We start from the raw sequence: 20,749 nt of genomic DNA on the forward strand, positions 1-20,749 counted from the left end.
CATCCCTCCAGTTGCACCTCTCAGCACATTAACATCCAAAAGTCTCTTTCGCGCGCCTATCAATTAACATGTAATCCAATAATGCTCTCTGGCCAGCTCTCCGACTTACTTACGTATACTTATGTATATCTCTCTTTTTAAACCAGGTATTCCCAATCACCAGTCCTTTTTCAGCACATAAATCTACAAACTCTTCACCATTTCCATTTACAACACTGAACACCCCGTGTACACCAATTATTCCCTCAACTGCCACATTACTCTCCTTTGCATTCAAATCACCCATCACTGTTATATATAACCCGGCCTCGTGCATCAAAACTACTAACACACTCACTCAGCTGCTCCCAAAACGCTTGCCTCTCATGATCTTTCTTCTCATGCCTAGGTGCATATGCACCGATAATCACCCATCCTTCTCCATCCACTTTCAGTTTTACCCATATCAATCTAGAGTTTACTTTCTTACACTCTGTCGCTTACTCCCACCACTCCTGTTTCAGGAGTAGTGATACTCCTTCCCTTGCTCTTGTCCTTTCACTAACCCCTGACTTTACTTCCAAGACATTCCCAAACCACTCTTCCCCTTTACACTTGAGCTTCGTCTCACTCAGAGCCAAAACATCCAGGCTCCTTTCCTCAAACATTCTACCTATCTCTCCTTTTTCCTCATCTTCGTTACATCCACACACATTTAGACACCCCAGTCTGAGCCTTCGAGGAGGATGAGCACTCCCCGCGTGACTATGGCACATGGGTCCCGGGTTCGATCCTGGCTGTTGGAGGTTTGTATGTTCTATGAAGGTGCGCGTTTCTATGCACTTTATTCGTGTGTATATATATATATATATATATATATATATATATATATATATATATATATATATATATATATATATATATATATATATATATATATATATATATATATATATATATATATATATATATATATATATATATATATATATATTATATTGTGAATGTAGGGGAAGGAGGTGTTACTGGACCCGCCTGCTTGAGGTTACACAGTGAGTGAAAAGCCACCTTCGGTAAGGCTTTGTCATCGGGAATACAGTTTCGTCAAAAAATATTTAATCCAAGGAGTCTCCATTTCCCTGCTTCTGGTAGTAGCACAGCCTTGGGCTGTATGAGCCCTTAGAAAGGTCTTAGGTAATACCAGAACTCTTTCATAGAAACTGGTCCTTGCGAAATGAGAAATGAATAGCTAAATATGGGGAAGGATGAACAGCTTGGTTGACTGTTGAACTACTGCCGTGACCAGGATTCGACCTATGCGGGCTCGACTCTGGGCGGCCCTTGATTGCGTCATTGCCGGCAACGCCACCATTACACCACTTGATGTCTACTGTCATATCTAAGATATATCCATCTTCACAAGTGGTCCTGGAGGAATACAGCTTTGATAAGCCTTCTTCACCACGTGAGATCAAGACCAGTGAAGAAGGGTGAGGCTTGCTGCACTGGGAGGAGAGAAGATTGAGGAGGAGACAGCGAGGGAAGGAGCCTTCAACACCTCCCTCCCAGATGACATAGGGCTAACTATGGGTGGGTGTGGGTCACGCTGCAGTGATCACATAGTCCTTACTCTGTGGTCACATAAAGGTTACTTCGTGGTCGCATAGATGTTACTCAGTGGTCACATAAAGGTTACTTCGTGGTCGCATAGATGTTACTCAGTGGTCACATAAAGGTTACTTCGTGGTCGCATGAATATTACTCAGTGGTCACACAAAGGTTACTTCGTGGGCGCATGAATATTACTCAGTGGTCACACAAAGGTTACTTCGTGGTCGCATGAATATTACTCAGTGGTCAAATAAAAGTTACTGTTTGGTCACATGAAGGTCACTTTGTGGTCACGAAGGTTACTCTGTGATCACATAAAGAAGGTAACACTCTGGTCACATCCAGGTAACTCAGTAGTTACATAAAGATCATTATGTGGTCACATTAGGTGATTACAAAGGCCACTCTGTGGTCACATAAAAATTACCCGATGGTCTCATAGAAGTCACTCTGTGGTCACATAAGTGTCATTCCGTACTCACATAAAGGTGTCTCATAGGTTACTTACGTCGTCCAGTGGTCACATCAAGGTCACTAAATAGTGTTCACTCACTGGTCACTCATAGTGGTCACATATAGATCATTGGGCACATGGTGATGGTCACAAAATGATCACTCATTGATCACATATTGATCACTTTGTGATTATATGGTGTCACTCATTGATCACATATTGATCACTTTGTGATTATATGGTGTCACTCATTGATCACATATTGATCACTTTGTGATTATATGTTATCACTCATTGATCACATATTGATCACTTTGTGATTATATGGTATCACTCATTGATCACATATTGATCACTTTGTGATTATATGGTGTCACTCATTGATCACATATTGATCACTTTGTGATTATATGGTATCACTCATTGATCACATATTGATCACTTTGTGATTATATGGTGTCACTCATTGATCACATATTGATCACTTTGTGATTATATGGTGTCACTCATTGATCACATATTGATCACTTTGTGATTATATGGTATCACTCATTGATCACATATTGATCACTTTGTGATTATATGGTGTCACTCATTGATCACATATTGATCACTTTGTGATTATATGGTATCACTCATTGATCACATATTGATCACTTTGTGATTATATGGTATCACTCATTGATCACATATTGATCACTTTGTGATTATATGGTGATAACTAATTGTTCACACAGTGGGAATTCAGTGACCACATAGTGGTCTCACAGTGATGCCACTCGGTGACACAAAGTGGTCACTCAGCTTCCACGTAGTGGTCACATAGGGGCCACTAAGTGGCATCTCCATGGTCACACAGTGGTCACTCAGCTTCCACTTAGTGGTCACTAAGTGGCATCTCCATGGTCACAAAGTGGTCACTCAGCTTCCACGTAGTGGTCACATAGGGGTCACTAAGTGGCATCTCCATGGTCACACAGTGGTCACTCAGCTTCCACTCAGTGGTCACATCGGGGTCATGGTGGTGTCACTCATTGGTCACATACGGATCATTAATTGGCCACAAAAAATGGACACATAGTTGTCATTAAGCCTCGTTTGGGGTCACGGTGATCTCAGTAGTCACGTGATGGTCACATAAGGGTCACGCAGTGGTCATATTGGGGTCACCAGGTGGCCACGCAGTGGTTACATAGTGGCCTCACTCAGTGTTCACATTAGGGTCACCAGCTGGCCACTCATTGGTAACCCACTGGTCTAACTCAAAAGTCATAGGGTCACTTAGTGGTTGCCTCATATTGGCCACATCAGGGGTCACATAATGGTCTCGTAGTGATTTTATAGGATTCACTAAGTGGGCAGTCAGTGGCCACTCAGTGGTCACTAAGTGGGCAGTCAGTGGCCACTCAGTGGTCACTAAGTGGGCAGTCAGTGGCCACTCAGTGGTCACTAAGTGGGCAGTCAGTGGCCACTCAGTGGTCACATGATTGTCTCACTCATTGTTTATATTGACTCAGTGATTATATAAGCGTTACTCAGGGACAAATATAAGCGCTTGAAGGGCGTTAGGTAGAGGTTAGTCATAGATTCCACCACTCGGAACGGTGTCATACAATGTGGGCCACACAGGCCACATCGAGAGGTCACATGGGGTCAGAGGTCACTCAGGAATCGGGAGAGGATCCATCAGAGGTCAATCAAACATCATTTAAGTGACATTCAGAGTTCACACCAGTCACTTCGAGGTTACTCTAATCATGCAAGGGCCAGAGGTTATTGAGCCGTCACACATCACTGAGAGGTCATCTAGGTGTAACGTGAATCACTCAGGTGTTGAACAGAAGGGTCACAGATCACACGCGGCCCTCAAAGGGTCACACATCACCTCAAAGGTCACACACGTCTATGTTACAAAGATCGATCCGTCATGGGTAACACTGGAGTCATTTACCATACATGCAAGGGTCACTCAGATGCCACTCAGGGTCACTCAGAGGTCACGTAAGGGGTCACTCAGTGGCCACTCACATGTCACTCAGATGCCACTCAGGGTCACTCAGAGGTCACGTAAGGGGCCACTTAGTGGCCACTCACATGTCACTCAGAGGCAACCCATGGGTCACTTAGGGGTCACTCAGAAGCCTCTCACCGGTCACTCACAGACCATGCAGGGGGTCGTTCAAAGGTCACTCGGGGTCATTCAAAGGTCACACATGGCACATCCAGGCGGAGTGAATGGCCTGATTTCCAGAAGATAAGATATTGGTTGTGGCATCAATAATGTCAGGGTACAGAGGTGCACTTGTTGACTGACACGTGAGGGATCTGTGGATGGATGACTCGCTGTCATCCGCTTAGCCATCAACGAGACAGGCGATCTGCACGGATGACAGCCACTGCAAGTGTGGCAGGAGGGCCCCATCCAGTCCAAGTGTGGCAGGAGGGCCCCATCCAATCCACGTGTGACAGGAGGCCCCATCCGGTCCGAGTGTGGCAGGAGAGTCCCATCCAGTCCGAGTGTGGCAGGAGGGCCCCATCCAGTCCGAGTGTGGCAGGAGGGCCCCATCCAGTCCGAGTGTGGCAGGAGGGCCCCATCCAGTCCGAGTGTGGCAGGAGGGTCCCATCCAGTCCAAGTGTGGCAGGAGGGTCCCATCCAGTACGAGTGTGGCAGGAGGGCCCCATCCACTGCAAGTGTGGCAGGAGGGCCCCATCCAGTCCGTGTGGCAGGAGGGCCCATCCAGTCCGTGTGGCAGGAGGGCCCCATCCAGTCCAAGTGTGGCAGGAGGGCCCCATCCAGTCCAAGTGTGGCAGGAGGGCCCCATCCAGTCCGTGTGGCAGGAAGAGTCACGACCAGTTCACGGGTGGCAGCTGGTGGGGCTGCCTACCTGGGGTCAGGAGTGTACCTGTACACAGTAACACCAGGTAGGGAGGGGACCTCCTGCAGGTCTAGTGTGGTCGTGCATGTGAGCAGCGCCTCGCCTCGCGCCCCTGTGACCCTGGCATTCACTGGTGTATTATTGACCCGCGGGAGAGCTAGCGTACCGCCCTGTTCCTCGCTCCTCAACCCTGCTGCAAGCAAAATTATCATGCATGAACAGTACATCAATCTGTGGTTACCAGTCGGTTATTTTTTAACATTTTTGGCTAAGTAACAAAATTATTTTTGTTCATGTCTACTCTTGTGTTGAATATGTCTGGCTTAATGAAGGATATATTTTTTGTACACCCGGCAGTGCCACTGAGCGCCGTAGAAGACCTGGTGGAAACAGTTGTCGTACTGCGCAAGGACGCGAAGACTAATGAAATAGGCATATCTGTGGTGGGCGGCGTCGACACCTATCTGGTGAGCCACAACATGTCACGTTTCTTCTCATCTCTGCTTTGTTGCATCTGACAACAGTATTATTTGTCCTGATATGTGTCCTATGTTTATTCATCCCTTCCGTTGTTTATCTTGCATGTACGAGTGGGTGTCATGTTTGTTCCTGACTGTCATGTTTTTTATTGTCATCTCGTTTCATTATCCGTATATCATGTTTTGTTGTGGCATTTGTCAGAGATGTCCAGACATTTGCTATATTTCTCCCAACATTCGTCATAGTCAGTTCCCGACGCTTTCTTTGTTTTGCATTACTTATTCTGTCCTGACACGTGTCATGTTTACTCCAATAGCTATCATTTTTTCCTTCCGGAATCTCTCATGCTGGTCACGACATATCATATTTGTCCTGACATCTGTCATTTATATTGGCCTCATTGCTGTAGCGGCGAGTGCACTCACGGGCCACCCGGGGTCAAGCCCGCATAGGTTCGAATCCTTGAACCGTGAGACAGTCCAATGTCAACCCAGCTTTTCATCCTCCCCTAGTTATTCGGTTATTATCTTGCTTAAGCTGTTAGGGATCAGAGGACCTGGGAAATGAGTCAGTTGTTGTTCACCGATGACACAGCACTGGTGGCTGATTCGAGTGAGAAACTGCAGAAGTTGGTGACTGAGTTTGGAAAAGTGCGCGAAAGGAGGAAGTTGAAAATAAATGTGAAATAGAGCGAGGTTATTAGGTTCAGTAGGGTTGAGGAACAAGTTAATTGGCATGTAAGTTTGAATGGAGAAAAACTGGAGGAGTGAAATGTTTTAGATATCTGGGAGTGGACTTAGCAGCGGATGGAACCATGGAAGCGTGAGTCATAGGGTAGGGGAGGGGGCGAGGGTTCTGAGTGCGATAAAGAATGTGTGTAAGGAACAAACGTTATCTCGGAGAGCAAAAATGGGTATGTTTAAAGGAATAATAGTTCCAACAATATTATGTGGTTGTGAGGCATGTGCTGTAGGTAAGGTTGTGCGGAGGAGGGTGGATGTGTTGGAAATGAAATGTTCGAAGACAATATGTGGTGTGAGGTGGTTTGATCGAGTAAGTGATTAAAGGTTGAGGGAGATGTGTGATAATGAAAAGAGTGTGGTAGAGAGAGCAGCAGAGGTTGTGTTAAAATGGTTTGGACGTATGGAGAGAATGAGTGAGGAAAGGTTGACAAAGAGGATATATGTGTCAAAAATGGAGTAAACAAAGAGAAACGGGAGACCAAATTGGAGGTGGAAGGATGGAGTTAGAAATATTTTAAGCGACCGGGGCCTAAACATGCAGGAGGGTGAAAGGCGTGCAAGGAATAGAGTACATTGGAACGATGTGGTATACTGGGGTCAACGTGCCGTCAGTGGACTGAACTAGGGCATGTGAAACGTCTGGGGTAAACCATGGAGAGGTCTGTGGAGCCTGTATGTGGATAGGGAGCTGTGGTTTCGGTGCATTACACATGACAGCTAGAGAGAGTGTGAACGAATGTGGCCTTTCATCGTATGTTTCCTGGCGCTTCCTCGCTGACGCAGGGGGTGGCAAGTGCTGTATCCTGTGGGGCATGGTGGCGCCAAGAGAGGATAAAGGCGAGAAAGTATGAAAATGTTCATATATATATATATATATATATATATTCCTATGAGTCCACGGGGAAAATGAAACACGAAAAGTTCCCCATGGACTCATAGGAATATCTTGATCACGCGCAAAATTGTGATCCTTTCCAATATATATATATATATATATATATATATATATATATATATATATATATATATATATATATATATATATTAAGAATATATGGTGTGGGAGGCAAGTTGTTAGAAGCAGTGAAAAGTTTTTATCGAGGATGTAAGGCATGTGTACGTGTAGGAAGAGAGGAAAGTGATTGGTTCTCAGTGAATGTAGGTTTGCGGCAGGGGTGTGTGATGTCTCCATGGTTGTTTAATTTGTTTATGGATGGGGTTGTTAGGGAGGTGAATGCAAGAGTTTTGGAAAGAGGGGCAAGTATGAAGTCTGTTGGGGATGAGAGAGCTTGGGAAGTGAGTCAGTTGTTGTTCGCTGATGATACAGCGCTGGTGGCTGATTCTTGTGAGAAACTGCAGAAGCTGGTGACTGAGTTTGGTAAAGTGTGTGGAAGAAGAAAGTTAAGAGTAAATGTGAATAAGAGCAAGGTTATTAGGTACAGTAGGGTTGAGGGTCAAGTCAATTGGGAGGTGAGTTTAAATGGAGAAAAACTGGTGGAAGTGAAGTGTTTTAGATATCTGGGAGTGGATCTGGCAGCGGATGGAACCATGGAAGCGGAAGTGGATCATAGGGTGGGGGAGGGGGCGAAAGTTCTGGGAGCCTTGAAGAATGTGTGGAAGTCGAGAACACTATCTCGGAAAGCAAAAATGGGTATGTTTGAAGGAATAGTGGTTCCAACAATGTTGTATGGTTGCGAGGCGTGGGCTATGGATAGAGTTGTGCCCAGGAAGATGGATGTGCTGGAAATGAGATGTTTGAGGACAATGTGTGGTGTGAGGTGGTTTGATCGAGTAAGTAACGTAAGGGTAAGAGAGATGTGTGGAAATAAAAAGAGCGTGGTTGAGAGAGCAGAAGAGGGTGTTTTGAAATGGTTCGGACACATGGAGAGAATGAGTGAGGAAAGATTGACCAAGAGAATATATGTGTCGGAGGTGGAGGGAACGAGGAGAAGAGGGAGACCAAATTGGAGGTGGAAAGATGGAGTGAAAAAGATTTTGTGTGATCGGGGCCTGAACATGCAGGAGGGTGAAAGGAGGGCAAGGAATAGAGTGAATTGGAGCGATGTGGTATACCGGGGTTGACGTGCTGTCAGTGGATTGAATCAAGGCATGTGAAGCGTCTGGGGTAAACCATGGGAAGCTGTGTGGGTATGTATATTTGCGTGTGTGGACGTATGTATATACATGTGTATAGGGGTGGGTTGGGCCATTTCTTTCGTCTGTTTCCTTGCGCTACCTCGCAAACGCGGGAGACAGCGACAAAGCAAAAAAAAAAAAAAAAAAAAAAAAAAAAAAAATATATATATATATATATATATATATATATATATATATATATATATATATATATATATATATATATATATATTTTATTTTTATTTTGCTTTGTCGCTGTCTCCCGCGTTAGCGAGGTAGCGCAAGGAAACAGACGAAAGAATGGCCCAACCGACCCACATACACATGTATATACATACACGTCCACACACGCAAATATACATACCTATACATTTCAATGTACACACACATATATATATATATATATATATATATATATATATATACACACACACAGACATATACACATGTACATAATTCATACTGTCTGCCTTTATTCATTCTCATAGCCACCCCGCCACACATGAAATGACAACCCCCTCCCCTCTCATGTGCGCGAGGTAGCGCTAGAAAAAGGCAAACAAAGGCCACATTCGTTCACACTCAGTCTCTAGCTGTCAAGTAATAATGCACCGAAATCACAGCTCCCTTTCTACATCCAGGCCCCACAGAATTTCCATGGTTTACCCCAGACGTCTCACATACCCTGGTTCAATCCATTGACAGCACGTCGACCCCGGTATACCACATCGTTCCAACTCAATCTATTCCTTGCACGCCTTTCACACTCCTGCATGTTCAGGCCGCGATCACTCAAAATCTTTTTCACTCCATCTTTCCACCTCCAAACTGGTCTCCCACTTTTCCTCATTCCCTCCACCTCTGACACATATATCCTCTTTGTCAATCTTTCCTCACTCATTCTATCCATGTAACCAAACCATTTCAAAACACCCTCTTCTGCTCTCTCAACCACACTCTTTTTTTTACCACACATTTCATTTCCAGCACATCCACCCTCCTCCGCACAACTCTATCCATAGCCCACGCCTCGCAACCATATAACATTGTTGGAACCACTATTCCTTCAAACATACCCATTTTTGCTTTCCGAGATAATGTTCTCGACTTCCACATATTCTTCAACGCTCCCAGAACTTTCGCCCCTTCCCCCACCTTATGACTCACTTCCGCTTCCAAGGTCCCATCCACTGCCAAATCCACTCCCAGATATCTAAAACACTTCACTTCCTCCAGTTTTTCTCCATTCAAACTTACCTCCCAATTGACTTGTCCCTCAACCCTACTGTACCTAATAATCTTGCTCTTACTCACATTCACCCTCAGCTTTCTTCTCTTACACACTTTACCAAACTCAGTCACCAGCTTCTACAGCTTCTCACAAGAATCAGCCACCAGCGCTGTATCATCAGCGAACAACAACTGACTCACTTCCCAAGCTCTCTCATCCACAACAGACTGCATACTTGCCCCTATTTCCAAAACTCTTTAATTCACCTCTCTAACAACCCCATCCATAAACAAATTAAACAACCATGGAGACATCACACACCTCTGCCGCAAACCTATATTCACTGAGAACCAATCACTCTCCTCTCTTCCTACACGTACACATGCCTTACATCCTCGATAAAAACTTTTCACTGCTTCTAACAACTTACCTCCCACACCATATATTCTTAATACCTTCCACAGAGCATCTCTATCAACTCTATCATATACCTTCTCCAGATCCATAAATGCTACATACAAATCCATTTGCTTTTCTAAGTATTTCTCACATACATTCTTCAAAGCAAACACCTGATCCACACATCCTCTACCACTTCTGAAACCACACTGCTCTTCCCCAATCTGATGCTCTGTACATGCCTTCACCCTCTCAATCAATACCCTCCCATATAATTTACCAGGAATACTCAACAAACTTATACCTCTGTAATTTGAGCACTCACTCTTATCCTCTTTGCCTTTGTACAATGGCACTATGCACGCATTCCGCCAATCCTTAGGTACCTCACCATGAGTCATACATACATTAAATAACCTTACCAACCAGTCAATAATACAGTCACCCCCTTTTTTAATAAATTCCACTGCAATACCATCCAAACCTGCTGCCTTGCCGGCTTTCATCTTCCGCAAAGCTTTTACTACCTCTTCTCTGTTTACCAAATCATTTTCCCTAACCCTCTCACTTTGCACACCACCTCGACCAAAACACCCTATATCTGCCACTCTATCATCAAACACATTCAACAAACCTTCAAAATACTCGCTCCATCTCCTTCTCACATCACCACTACTTGTTATCACCTCCCCATTTGCGCCCTTCACTGAAGTTCCCATTTGCTCCCTTGTCTTACGCACTTTATTTACCTCCTTCCAGAACATCTTTTTATTCTCCCTAAAATTTAATGATAATCCCTCACCCCAACTCTCATTTGCCCTCTTTTTCACCTCTTGCACCTTTCTCTTGACCTCCTGTCTCTTTCTTTTATACATCTCCCACTCAATTGCATTTTTTCCCTGCAAAAATCGTCCAAATGCCTCTCTCTTCTCTTTCACTAATACTCTTACTTCTTCATCACATCTTCCTCACACAAGTCTCCTTCCCAAGCTCACTTACTCTCACCACCCTCTTCACCCCAACATTCACTCTTCTTTTCTGAAAACCCATACAAATCTTCACCTTCGCCTCCACAAGATAATGATCAGACATCCCTCCCGTTGCACTTCTCAGCACATTAACATCCAAAAGTCTCTCTTTCGCGCGCCTGTCAATTAACACGTAATCCAATTACGCTCTCTGGCCATCTCTCCTACTTACATACGTATACTTATGTATATCTCGCTTTTTAAACCAGGTATTCCCAATCACCAGTCCTTTTTCAGTACATAAATCTACAAGCTCTTCACCATTTCCATTCACAACACTGAACACCCCATGTATACCAATTATTCCCTCAACTGCCACATTACTCACCTTTGCATTCAAATCACCCGTCACTATAACCCGGTCTCGTGCATCAAAACCACTAACACACTCATTCAGCTGCTCCCAAAACACTTGCCTCTCATGATCTTTCTTCTCATGCCCAGGTGCATATGCACAAATAATCACCCATCTCTCTCTATCAACTTTCAGTTTTACCCATATTGATCGAGAATTTACTTTCTTACATTCTATCACGTACTCCCACAACTCCTGTTTCAGGAGTACTGCTACTCCTTCCCTTGCTCTTGTCCTCTCACTAACCCCTGACTTTACTCCCAAGACATTCCCAAACCGCTCTTCCCCTTTACCCTTGAGCTTCGTTTCACTCAGAGCCAAAACATCCAGGTTCCTTTCCTCAAACATACTACCTATCTCTCCTTTTTTTACATCTTGGTTACATCCACACACATTTAGACACCCCAGTCTGTGCCTTCGAGGAGGATGAGCACTCCCCGCGTGACTCCTTCTTCTGTTTCCCATTTTAGAAAGTTAAAAATGTATGTGAGAAATACTTAGAAAAGCAAATGGATTTGTATGTAGCATTTACGGATCTGGAGAAGGCATATGATAGAGTTGATAGAGATGCTCTGTGGAAGGTATTAAGAATATATGGTGTGGGAGGCAAGTTGTTAGAAGCAGTGAAAAGTTTTTATCGAGGATGTAAGGCATGTGTGCGTGTAGGAAAAGAGGAAAGTGATTGGTTCTCAGTGAATGTAGGTTTGCGGCAGGGGTGTGTGATGTCATAATGGTTGTTTAATTTTTTTTTGGATGGAGTTGTTAGGGAGGTGAATGCAAGAGTTTTGGAAAGAGGGGCAAGTATGCCCTCTGTTGTGGATGAAAGAACTTGGGAAGTGAGTCAGTTGTTGTTCGCTGATGATACAGCGCTGGTGGCTGATTCGTTTGAGAAACTGCATAAGCTGGTGACTGAGTTTGGTAAAGTGTGTGAAAGAAGAAAGTTAAGAGTAAATGTGAATAAGAGCTAGGTTATTAGGTACAGGAGGGTTGAGGGTCGAGTTAATTAGGAGGTAAGTTTGAATGGAGAAAAACTGGAGGAAGTAAAGTGTTTTAGATATCTGGGAGTGGATCTGGCACCGGATGGAACCATGGAAGCGGAAGTGAATCATAGGGTGGGGGAGGGGGCGAAAATTCTGGGAGCGTTGAAGAATGTTTGGAAGTCGAGAACATTATCTCGGAAAGCAAAAATGGGTATGTTTGAAGGAATAGTGGTCCCAGCAATGTTGTATGGTTGCGAGGCGTGGGCTATGGATAGAGTTGTGCGCAGGAGGGTGGATGTGCTGGAAATGAGATGTTTGAGGACAATGTGTGGTGTGAGGTGGTTTGATCGAGTAAGCAATGTAAGGGTAAGAGAGATGTGTGGAAATAAAAAGAGGGTTGTTGAGAGAGCAGAAGAGGGTGTTTTGAAATGGTTTGGTCACATGGAAAGAATGAGTGAGGAAAGATTGACCAAGAGGATATATATGTCGGAGGTGGAGGGAACGAGGAGAAGTGGGAGACCAAATTTTAGGTGGAAGGATGGAGTGAAAAAGATTTTGAGTGATCGGGGCCTGAACATGCAGTAGGGTGAAAGGCATGCAAAGAATGGAGTGAATTGGAACGATGTGGTATACCGGGGTCGACGTGCTGTCAGTGGATTGAACCAGGGCATGTGAAGCGTCTGGGGTAAACCATGGAGGGTTGTGTGGGGCCTGGATGTGGAAAGGGAGCTGTGGTTTCGGTGCATTATTACATGACAGCTAGAGACTGAGCGTGAACGAATGGGGCCTTTGGTGTCTTTTCCTAGCGCTACCTCTCACACATGAGGGGGGAGGGGGTTGTTATTCCATGTGTGGCGGGGTGGGGATGGGAACAAATAAAGGCAGACAGTATGAATTATGTACATGTGTATATATGTATATGTGTGTGTATATATATGTGTACATTGAGATGTATAGGTATGTATATTTGCGTGTGTGGACGTGTATGTATATACATGTGTATGTGGGCGGGTTGGGCCATTCTTTCGTCTGTTTCCTTGCGCTACCTCGCTAACGCGGGAGACAGCGACAAAGCAAAATATAAATAAATAAATATATATATATATATATATATATATATATATATATATGTGTGTGTGTGTGTGTGTATATGTGACAAGGCAGGAGTCGGGTCATCAAAGGCAGCGTCAGGTCATGGATTAGCTTGTATATGTCGACAAATCTTTTGATTATGAAAGGATCTAATGTGTGCTGAGGTGGATGTTAATACTGGAGTCTCTATGTTATTTATATCTGCAACTGAATGACAAGGTACTGTTTACTGAGTGTTGTTACAGCCAGTAGGATGGTCGAAGTCTCGCATGTATAGGAATGAGCGCTGGAGTCTTATCCAACACAAATACTGTACTGATGCTGCTTTATTCTTACATTCATCTCTTTTCCGCTACGTCCTAAGTAAGCTTTATTGCAGTCCTCGCATGTTATCTGATACAACCACTTTAATCTTCATGAGAGTTTTCTATAATCAAGTTTCTCGCTGTATTGCTCCTCTTGAATGCAATGTTGATCTCAGATTTCTGAAGTACTTGGGTCAGTCCATGGATTTTGTAATACAGTAGTACGAGAAGGTTTTTAGAACTATAATCTTGGCTTTAGAGTTAGAAAATATATCTTTTTGGCACGAGACAAATATTTGCCGGTGAAGGTCTTGGGGTACTTTAAGGACATGACCCAGTTTCATAGATTTTCCTGATTTCACCATGAATATGCTGGTGGTCACATGGAGAATGAATCACTTCAGAGAGATACTGAAGATTTAATCTATAGATACCAAGACTTATGTCAAGAATATAATGACAGCTTTGCTGGATTCTATCATATTTCTGTCTACACTTGAATGACAAGATACAGATTTCTGAGTGATGTTTCCAGTCATTGTGGTTGGCTGAAGCCTCGCATATGCAGGGTGTGGAGAACATCATTATAGTGTCTGTGTGGAACAAGACTCAGATGCTCCATTGCGTATTACGTAAGCGAGGCTTCAGCCACCCCGCTGATCGGAACAAGGCTCAGAAAACTGTGTTATGTCAGTCAGTAATATATTGTATCATAGATCCAGCACACCGCTTACACAATAATCTCAAAATTATTGTCAGAATTCGTTAAATAGATCCTTTCATGATGAAAAGACTCTTAAACATGCAATCCATGGCTTAATCCTTACCTCAGGTGGTCACATATTGTACATGACCTTCACCTGACCCTCCCCTGACGAGGTCATCCCCCTTACCTGTCTGTCAGACCTACCTGACTTTATTATCTCTGTTGCATTGAGAAATGCCCGCGAAAGCTCTGGGATCTTCGTTTTTCATTTTCCATCTGGCTAACAGCACACACACACACACACACACACACACACACACACACACACACTCGCATATATATATATATATATTTTTTTTATACTTTGTCGCTGTCTCCCGCGTTTGCGAGGTAGCGCAAGGAAACAGACGAAAGAAATAGGCCAACCCCCCCCATACACATGTATATACATACGTCCACACACGCAAATATACATACCTACACAGCTTTCCATGGTTTACCCCAGACGCTTCACATGCCTTGATTCAATCCACTGACAGCACGTCAGCCCCGGTATACCACATCGCTCCAATTCACTCTGTTCCTTGCCCTCCTTTCACCCTCCTGCATGTTCAGGCCCCGATCACACAAAATCTTTTTCACTCCATCTTTCCACCTCCAATTTGGTCTCCCTCTTCTCCTTGTTCCCTCCACCTCCGACACATATATCCTCTTGGTCAATCTTTCCTCACTAATCCTCTCCATGTGCCCAAACCACTTCAAAACGCCCTCTTCTGCTCTCTCAACCACGCTCTTTTTATTTCCACACATCTCTCTTACCCTTACGTTACTCACTCGATCAAACCACCTCACACCACACATTGTCCTCAAACATCTCATTTCCAGCACATCCATCCTCCTGCGCACAACTCTATCCATAGCCCACGCCTCGCAACCATACAACATTGTTGGAACCACTATTCCTTCAAACATACCCATTTTTGCTTTCCGAGATAATGTTCTCGACTTCCACACATTCTTCAAGGCCCCCAGAATTTTCGCCCCCTCCCCCACCCTATGATCCACTTCCGCTTCCATGGTTCCATCCGCTGCCAGATCCACTCCCAGATATCTAAAACACTTCACTTCCTCCAGTTTTTCTCCATTCAAACTCACCTCCCAATTGACTTGACCCTCAACCCTACTGTACCTAATAACCTTGCTCTTATTCACATTTACTCTTAACTTTCTTCTTCCACACACTTTACCAAACTCAGTCACCAGCTTCTGCAGTTTCACACATGAATCAGCCACCAGCGCTGTGTCATCAGCGAACAACAACTGACTGATGATTGGGAATACCTGGTTTAAAAAGCGAGATATACATAAGTATACTTATGTAAGTAGGAGAGATGGCCAGAGAGCGTTATTGGATTACGTGTTAATTGACAGGCGTGCGAAAGAGAGACTTTTGGATGTTAATGTGCTGAGAGGTGCAACTGGAGGGATGTCTGATCATTATCTTGTGGAGGCTAAGGTGAAGATTTGTATGGGTTTTCAGAAAAGAAGAGTGAATGTTGGGGTGAAGAGGGTGGTGAGAGTAAGTGAGCTTGAGAAGGAGACCTGTGTGAGGAAGTACCAGGAGAGACTGAGTACAGAATGGAAAAAGGTGAGAACAATGGAAGTAAGGGGAGTGGGGGAGGAATGGGATATATATATATATATATATATATATATATATATATATATATATATATATATATATATATATATATATATTTATTTATTTATTTATTTTATTTTCCTTTGTCGCTGTCTCCCGCGTTAGTGAGGGAGCACAAGGAAACAGACGAAAGAATGGCCCAATCCACCCACATACACATGTATAAGCACACACGTCCACACACGTAAATATACATACCTATACATCTCAACGTATACATATATATACACACAGACATATACATATATACACATGTACATAATTCATACTGTCTGCCTTTATTCATTCTCATCGCCACCCCGCTACACATGAAATAACAACCCCCTCCCCTGCATGTGCGCGAGGTAGCGCTAGGAAAAGACAACAAAGGCCACATTCGTTCACACTCAGCCTCTAGCTGTCATGTATAATGCAGTGAAACCACAGCTCCCTTTCCACATCCAGGCCCCACAGAACTTTCCATGGTTTACCCCAGACGCTTCACATGCCCTGGTTCAATCCATTGACTGCACGTCGACCCCGGTATACCACATCGTTCCAATTCACTCTATTCCTTGCACGCCTTTCACCCTCTTGCATGTTCAGGCCCCGATCACTCAGAATCTTTTTCGCTCTATCTTTCCACCTCCAATTTGGCCTCCCACTTCTCCTCGTTCCCTCCACCTCTTGACACATATATCCTCTTGGTCAATCTTTCCTCACTCATTCTCTACATGTGACCAAACCATTTCAAAACACCCTCCTCTGCTCTCTCAACCACACTCTTTTTATTACCACACATCTCTCTTACCCTATTATTACTTACTCGCTCAAACCACCTCACACCACATATTGTCCTCAAACATCTCATTTCCAACACATCCACCCTCCTCCACACAACTCTATCTATAGCTCACGCCTCGCAACCATATAACATTGTTGGAACCATTATTACTTCAGACATACCCATTTTTGTTTTCCGAGATAATGTTCTCGACTTCCACACATTCTTCAACGCTCCCAGAACTTTCGACCCCTCCCCCACCCTATGATTCACTTCCGCTTCCATGGTTCCATCCGCTACCAAATCCACTCCCAGATATCTAAAACACTTCACTTCCTCCAGTTTTTCTCCATTCAAACTTACCTCCCAGTTGACTCGTCCCTCAACCCTACTGTACCTAATAACCTTGCTCTTATTTACATTTACTTTCAGCTTTCTTCTTTCACACACTTTACCAAACTCAGTCACCAGCTTCTGCAGTTTCTCACACGAATAAGCCACCAGCGCTTAATCATCAGCGAACAACGACTGACTCACTTCCCAAACTCTCTCATCCACAACAGACTGCATACTTGCCCCTCTTTCCAAAACTCTTGCATTCACCTACCTAACAACCCCATTCATAAACAAATTAAACAACCATGGAGACATCACACACCCCTGCCGCAAACCAACATTCACTGAGAACCAATCACTTTCCTCTCTTCCTACACGTACACATGCCTTACATCCTCGATAAAAACTTTTCACTGCTTCTAACAACTTTCCTCCCACACCATATACTCTTAATACCTTCTACAGAGCATCTCTATCAACTCTGTCATATGCCTTCTCCAGATCCATAAATGCTACATACAAATTCATTTGCTTTTCTAAGTATTTCTCACATACATTCTTCATAGCAAACTCCTGATCCACACATCCTCTACCACTTCTGAAACCACACTGCTCTTCTCCAATCTGATGCTCTGTACATAACTTCACCCTCTCAATCAATACCCTCCCATATAATTTCCCAGGAATACTCAACAAACTTGTACCTCTGTAATTTGAGCACTCACTCTTATCCCCTTTGCTTTTGTACAATAGCACTATGCAAGCATTCCGCCAATCCTCAGGCACCTCACCATGAGTCATATATACATTGAATAACCGTACCAACCAGTCAACAATACAGTCACCCCCTTTTTTTATAAATTCCACTGCAATACCATCCAAACCCGCTGCCTTGCCGGCTTTCATCTTCCGCAAGGCTTTTAGTACCTCTTCTCAGTTTATCAAATCATTCTCCCTAACCCTCTCACTTTGCACACCACCTCGACCAAAACACCCTATATCTGCCACTCTATCATCAAACACATTCAATAAAACTTCAAAATACTCACTTCTCCTTCTAACATCACCACTACTTGTTATCACCTCCCCATTTGCCCCCTTCACTCAAGTTCCCATTTGTTCTCTTTTCTTACGCACTTTATTTGCCTCCTTCCAAAACATCTTTTTATTCTCCCTAAAATTTAATGATACTCTCTCACCCCAACTCTCATTTGCCCTCTTTTTCAACTCTCTCCTCTTTCACTAACAATCTTAATTCTTCATCCCACCACTCACTACCCTTTCTAATCTGCTAACTTCCCACGCTTTTCATGCTACAAGCATCTTTTGCGCAAGCCATCACTGCTTCCCTAAATACATCCCATCCCCCCCCCCCCCTCCCCTTACGTCCTTTGTTCTCACCTTTTTCCACTCTGTACTCACTCACTCCTGGTACTTCCTCACACAAGTCTCCTTCCCAAGCTCACTTACTCTCACCACTCTCTTCACCTCAACATTCTCTCTTCTTTTCTGTAAACCTCTACAAAACCTCTTTCGCCTCCACACGATAATGATTAGACATCCCTCCAGTTGCACCTCTCAGCACATTAACATCCAAAAGTCTTTCTTTCGCGCGCCCATCAATTAACACGTAATCCAATAATGCTCTCTGGCTATCCCTCCTACTTACATACGTATACTTATGTATATCTCTCTTTTTAAACCAGGTATTCCCAATCACCAGTCCTTTTTCACCACATAATTCTACAAGCTCTTCACCATTTCCATTTACAACACTGAACACCCCATGTACACCAATCATTCCCTCAACTGCCACATTACTCACCCTTGCATTCAAATCACCCATCACTATAACCCGGTCTCGTTCATCATAACTACTAACACACTCACTCGGCTGCTCCCAAAACACTTGCCTCTCATGATCCTTCTTATGCCCAGGTGCATATGCACCAATAATCACCCATCTCTCTCCATCCATTTTCAGTTTTACCCATATCAATCTAGAGTTTACTTTCTTACACTCTATCACATACTTCCACCACTCCTGTTTCAGGAGTAGTGCTACTCCTTTCCTTGCTCTTGTCCTCTCACTAAACTCTGACTTTACTCCCAAGACATTCCCAAACCACTCTTCCCCTTTACCCTTGAGCTTCGTTTCACTCAGCGCTAAAACATCCAGGTTCCTTTCCTCAAACATACCACCTATATCTCCTTTTTTTCTCATCTTGGTTACATCCACACACATTTAGACACCCCAATCTGAGCCTTCGATGAGGATGAGCACTCCCCGCGTGACTCCTTCTGTTTCCCCCTTTTAGAAAGTTAAAATACAAGGAGGGGAGGTTTTCCAGCCCCCCGCTCCTGTCCCCTTTAGTTGCCTTCTACGACACGTGAGGAATGCGTAGGAAGTATATATATATATATATATATATATATATATATATATATATATATATATATATATATATATATAGAGTTTGCCCCGAGATACATATAGCAATGTAATGTATGTTTGTTCCTGCCCGTGTCACGTGTAATCTCATTTCGTTTGTCTGACCAGATATCTGTTGCATTTGTCCCAGCTGCTGTGTTTGTCCCAGCAGCTGTGTGCGTCACACCTGATGAGTTTGTCACAGCTTTTGTGTTGATCCCAGCTGTGTTTATCTCAGCTGCTGTGTTTGTCTTGGATTGTCTTTGTCCCATATTGTGTGTTTTTCTCAGTTGCTGTGTTTGTTCAAGGTATCGTATATTTACCAGCTTCTGTGTTTATCTACGGTCCTGTATTTGTCCTGAATCCTAAGTTTGTTCCAGTTGTCTTTGTTCCAAGTGTTCTTTGTCTCAGCTGCCGTATTTGTCCCAATTCTGTGTTTGTCCCAACTGCTGTGTTTGCCTCAGTTGCTGTATTTATCTCGACCCTTGTGTTATTCTCAGCAGTTTTATTTGTCTCAGCTGTCGTATTTGACCCAACTATGTATTTGTCTCAACTGTCGTCGTATATGTCCCAGCTGTTGTGTTTGTCTCAGTTGCTGTGTTTGTGCAAACTGCTGTGGTTGTCTCAGCTGCTGTATTTGTCTTAACTATTGTGCTTCTCTCAGCTGCCGCATTTGTTCCAATTGTGTTTGTCTCAGTTGCTGTGTTTGTCTTAATTGTTTCTAATCGCTGCTTAGTTTTCCCAGCCACTGTTTTTGTTTCAGTTGTTGAATGAGTTTCAGCTGATGCATTTGTAATTCCTGACACCTGTAGTGTTATTCATGACACGTGTAGTGTTATTCATGGCACCTGCAGTGTTATTCATGGCACCTGTAGTGTTATTCATGGCACCTGTAGTGTTATTCATGACACGTGTAGTGTTATTCATGGCACCTGCAGTGTTATTCATGGCACCTGCAGTGTTATTCATGGCACCTGTAGTGTTATTCATGGCACCTGTAGTGTTATTCATGGCACCTGTAGTGTTATTCATGGCACCTGTAGTGTTATTCATGGCACCTGCAGTGTTATTCATGGCACCTGTAGTGTTATTCATGGCACCTGTAGTGTTATTCATGACACGTGTAGTGTTATTCATGGCAC

At 43.7% G+C, this 20,749-nt stretch overlaps 1 protein-coding gene across 5 annotated transcripts in view; it reads left to right on the top strand.

The window, feature by feature from the left end:
* Positions 1-20,749, top strand: part of LOC139755803 (multiple PDZ domain protein-like) — a 252,211-nt gene that overhangs the window by 127,633 nt on the left and 103,829 nt on the right. For all 5 annotated transcript variants that reach the window (XM_071674417.1, XM_071674422.1, XM_071674421.1 and 2 more), the window contains one exon: positions 5,278-5,387. In XM_071674417.1, the coding sequence (XP_071530518.1) occupies positions 5,278-5,387 (110 nt within the window). The remainder of the gene's footprint in view (positions 1-5,277; positions 5,388-20,749) is intronic.

The sequence above is a fragment of the Panulirus ornatus genome, chromosome 20, assembly GCF_036320965.1.
Source record: "Panulirus ornatus isolate Po-2019 chromosome 20, ASM3632096v1, whole genome shotgun sequence".
NCBI lineage: Eukaryota > Metazoa > Arthropoda > Malacostraca > Decapoda > Palinuridae > Panulirus > Panulirus ornatus.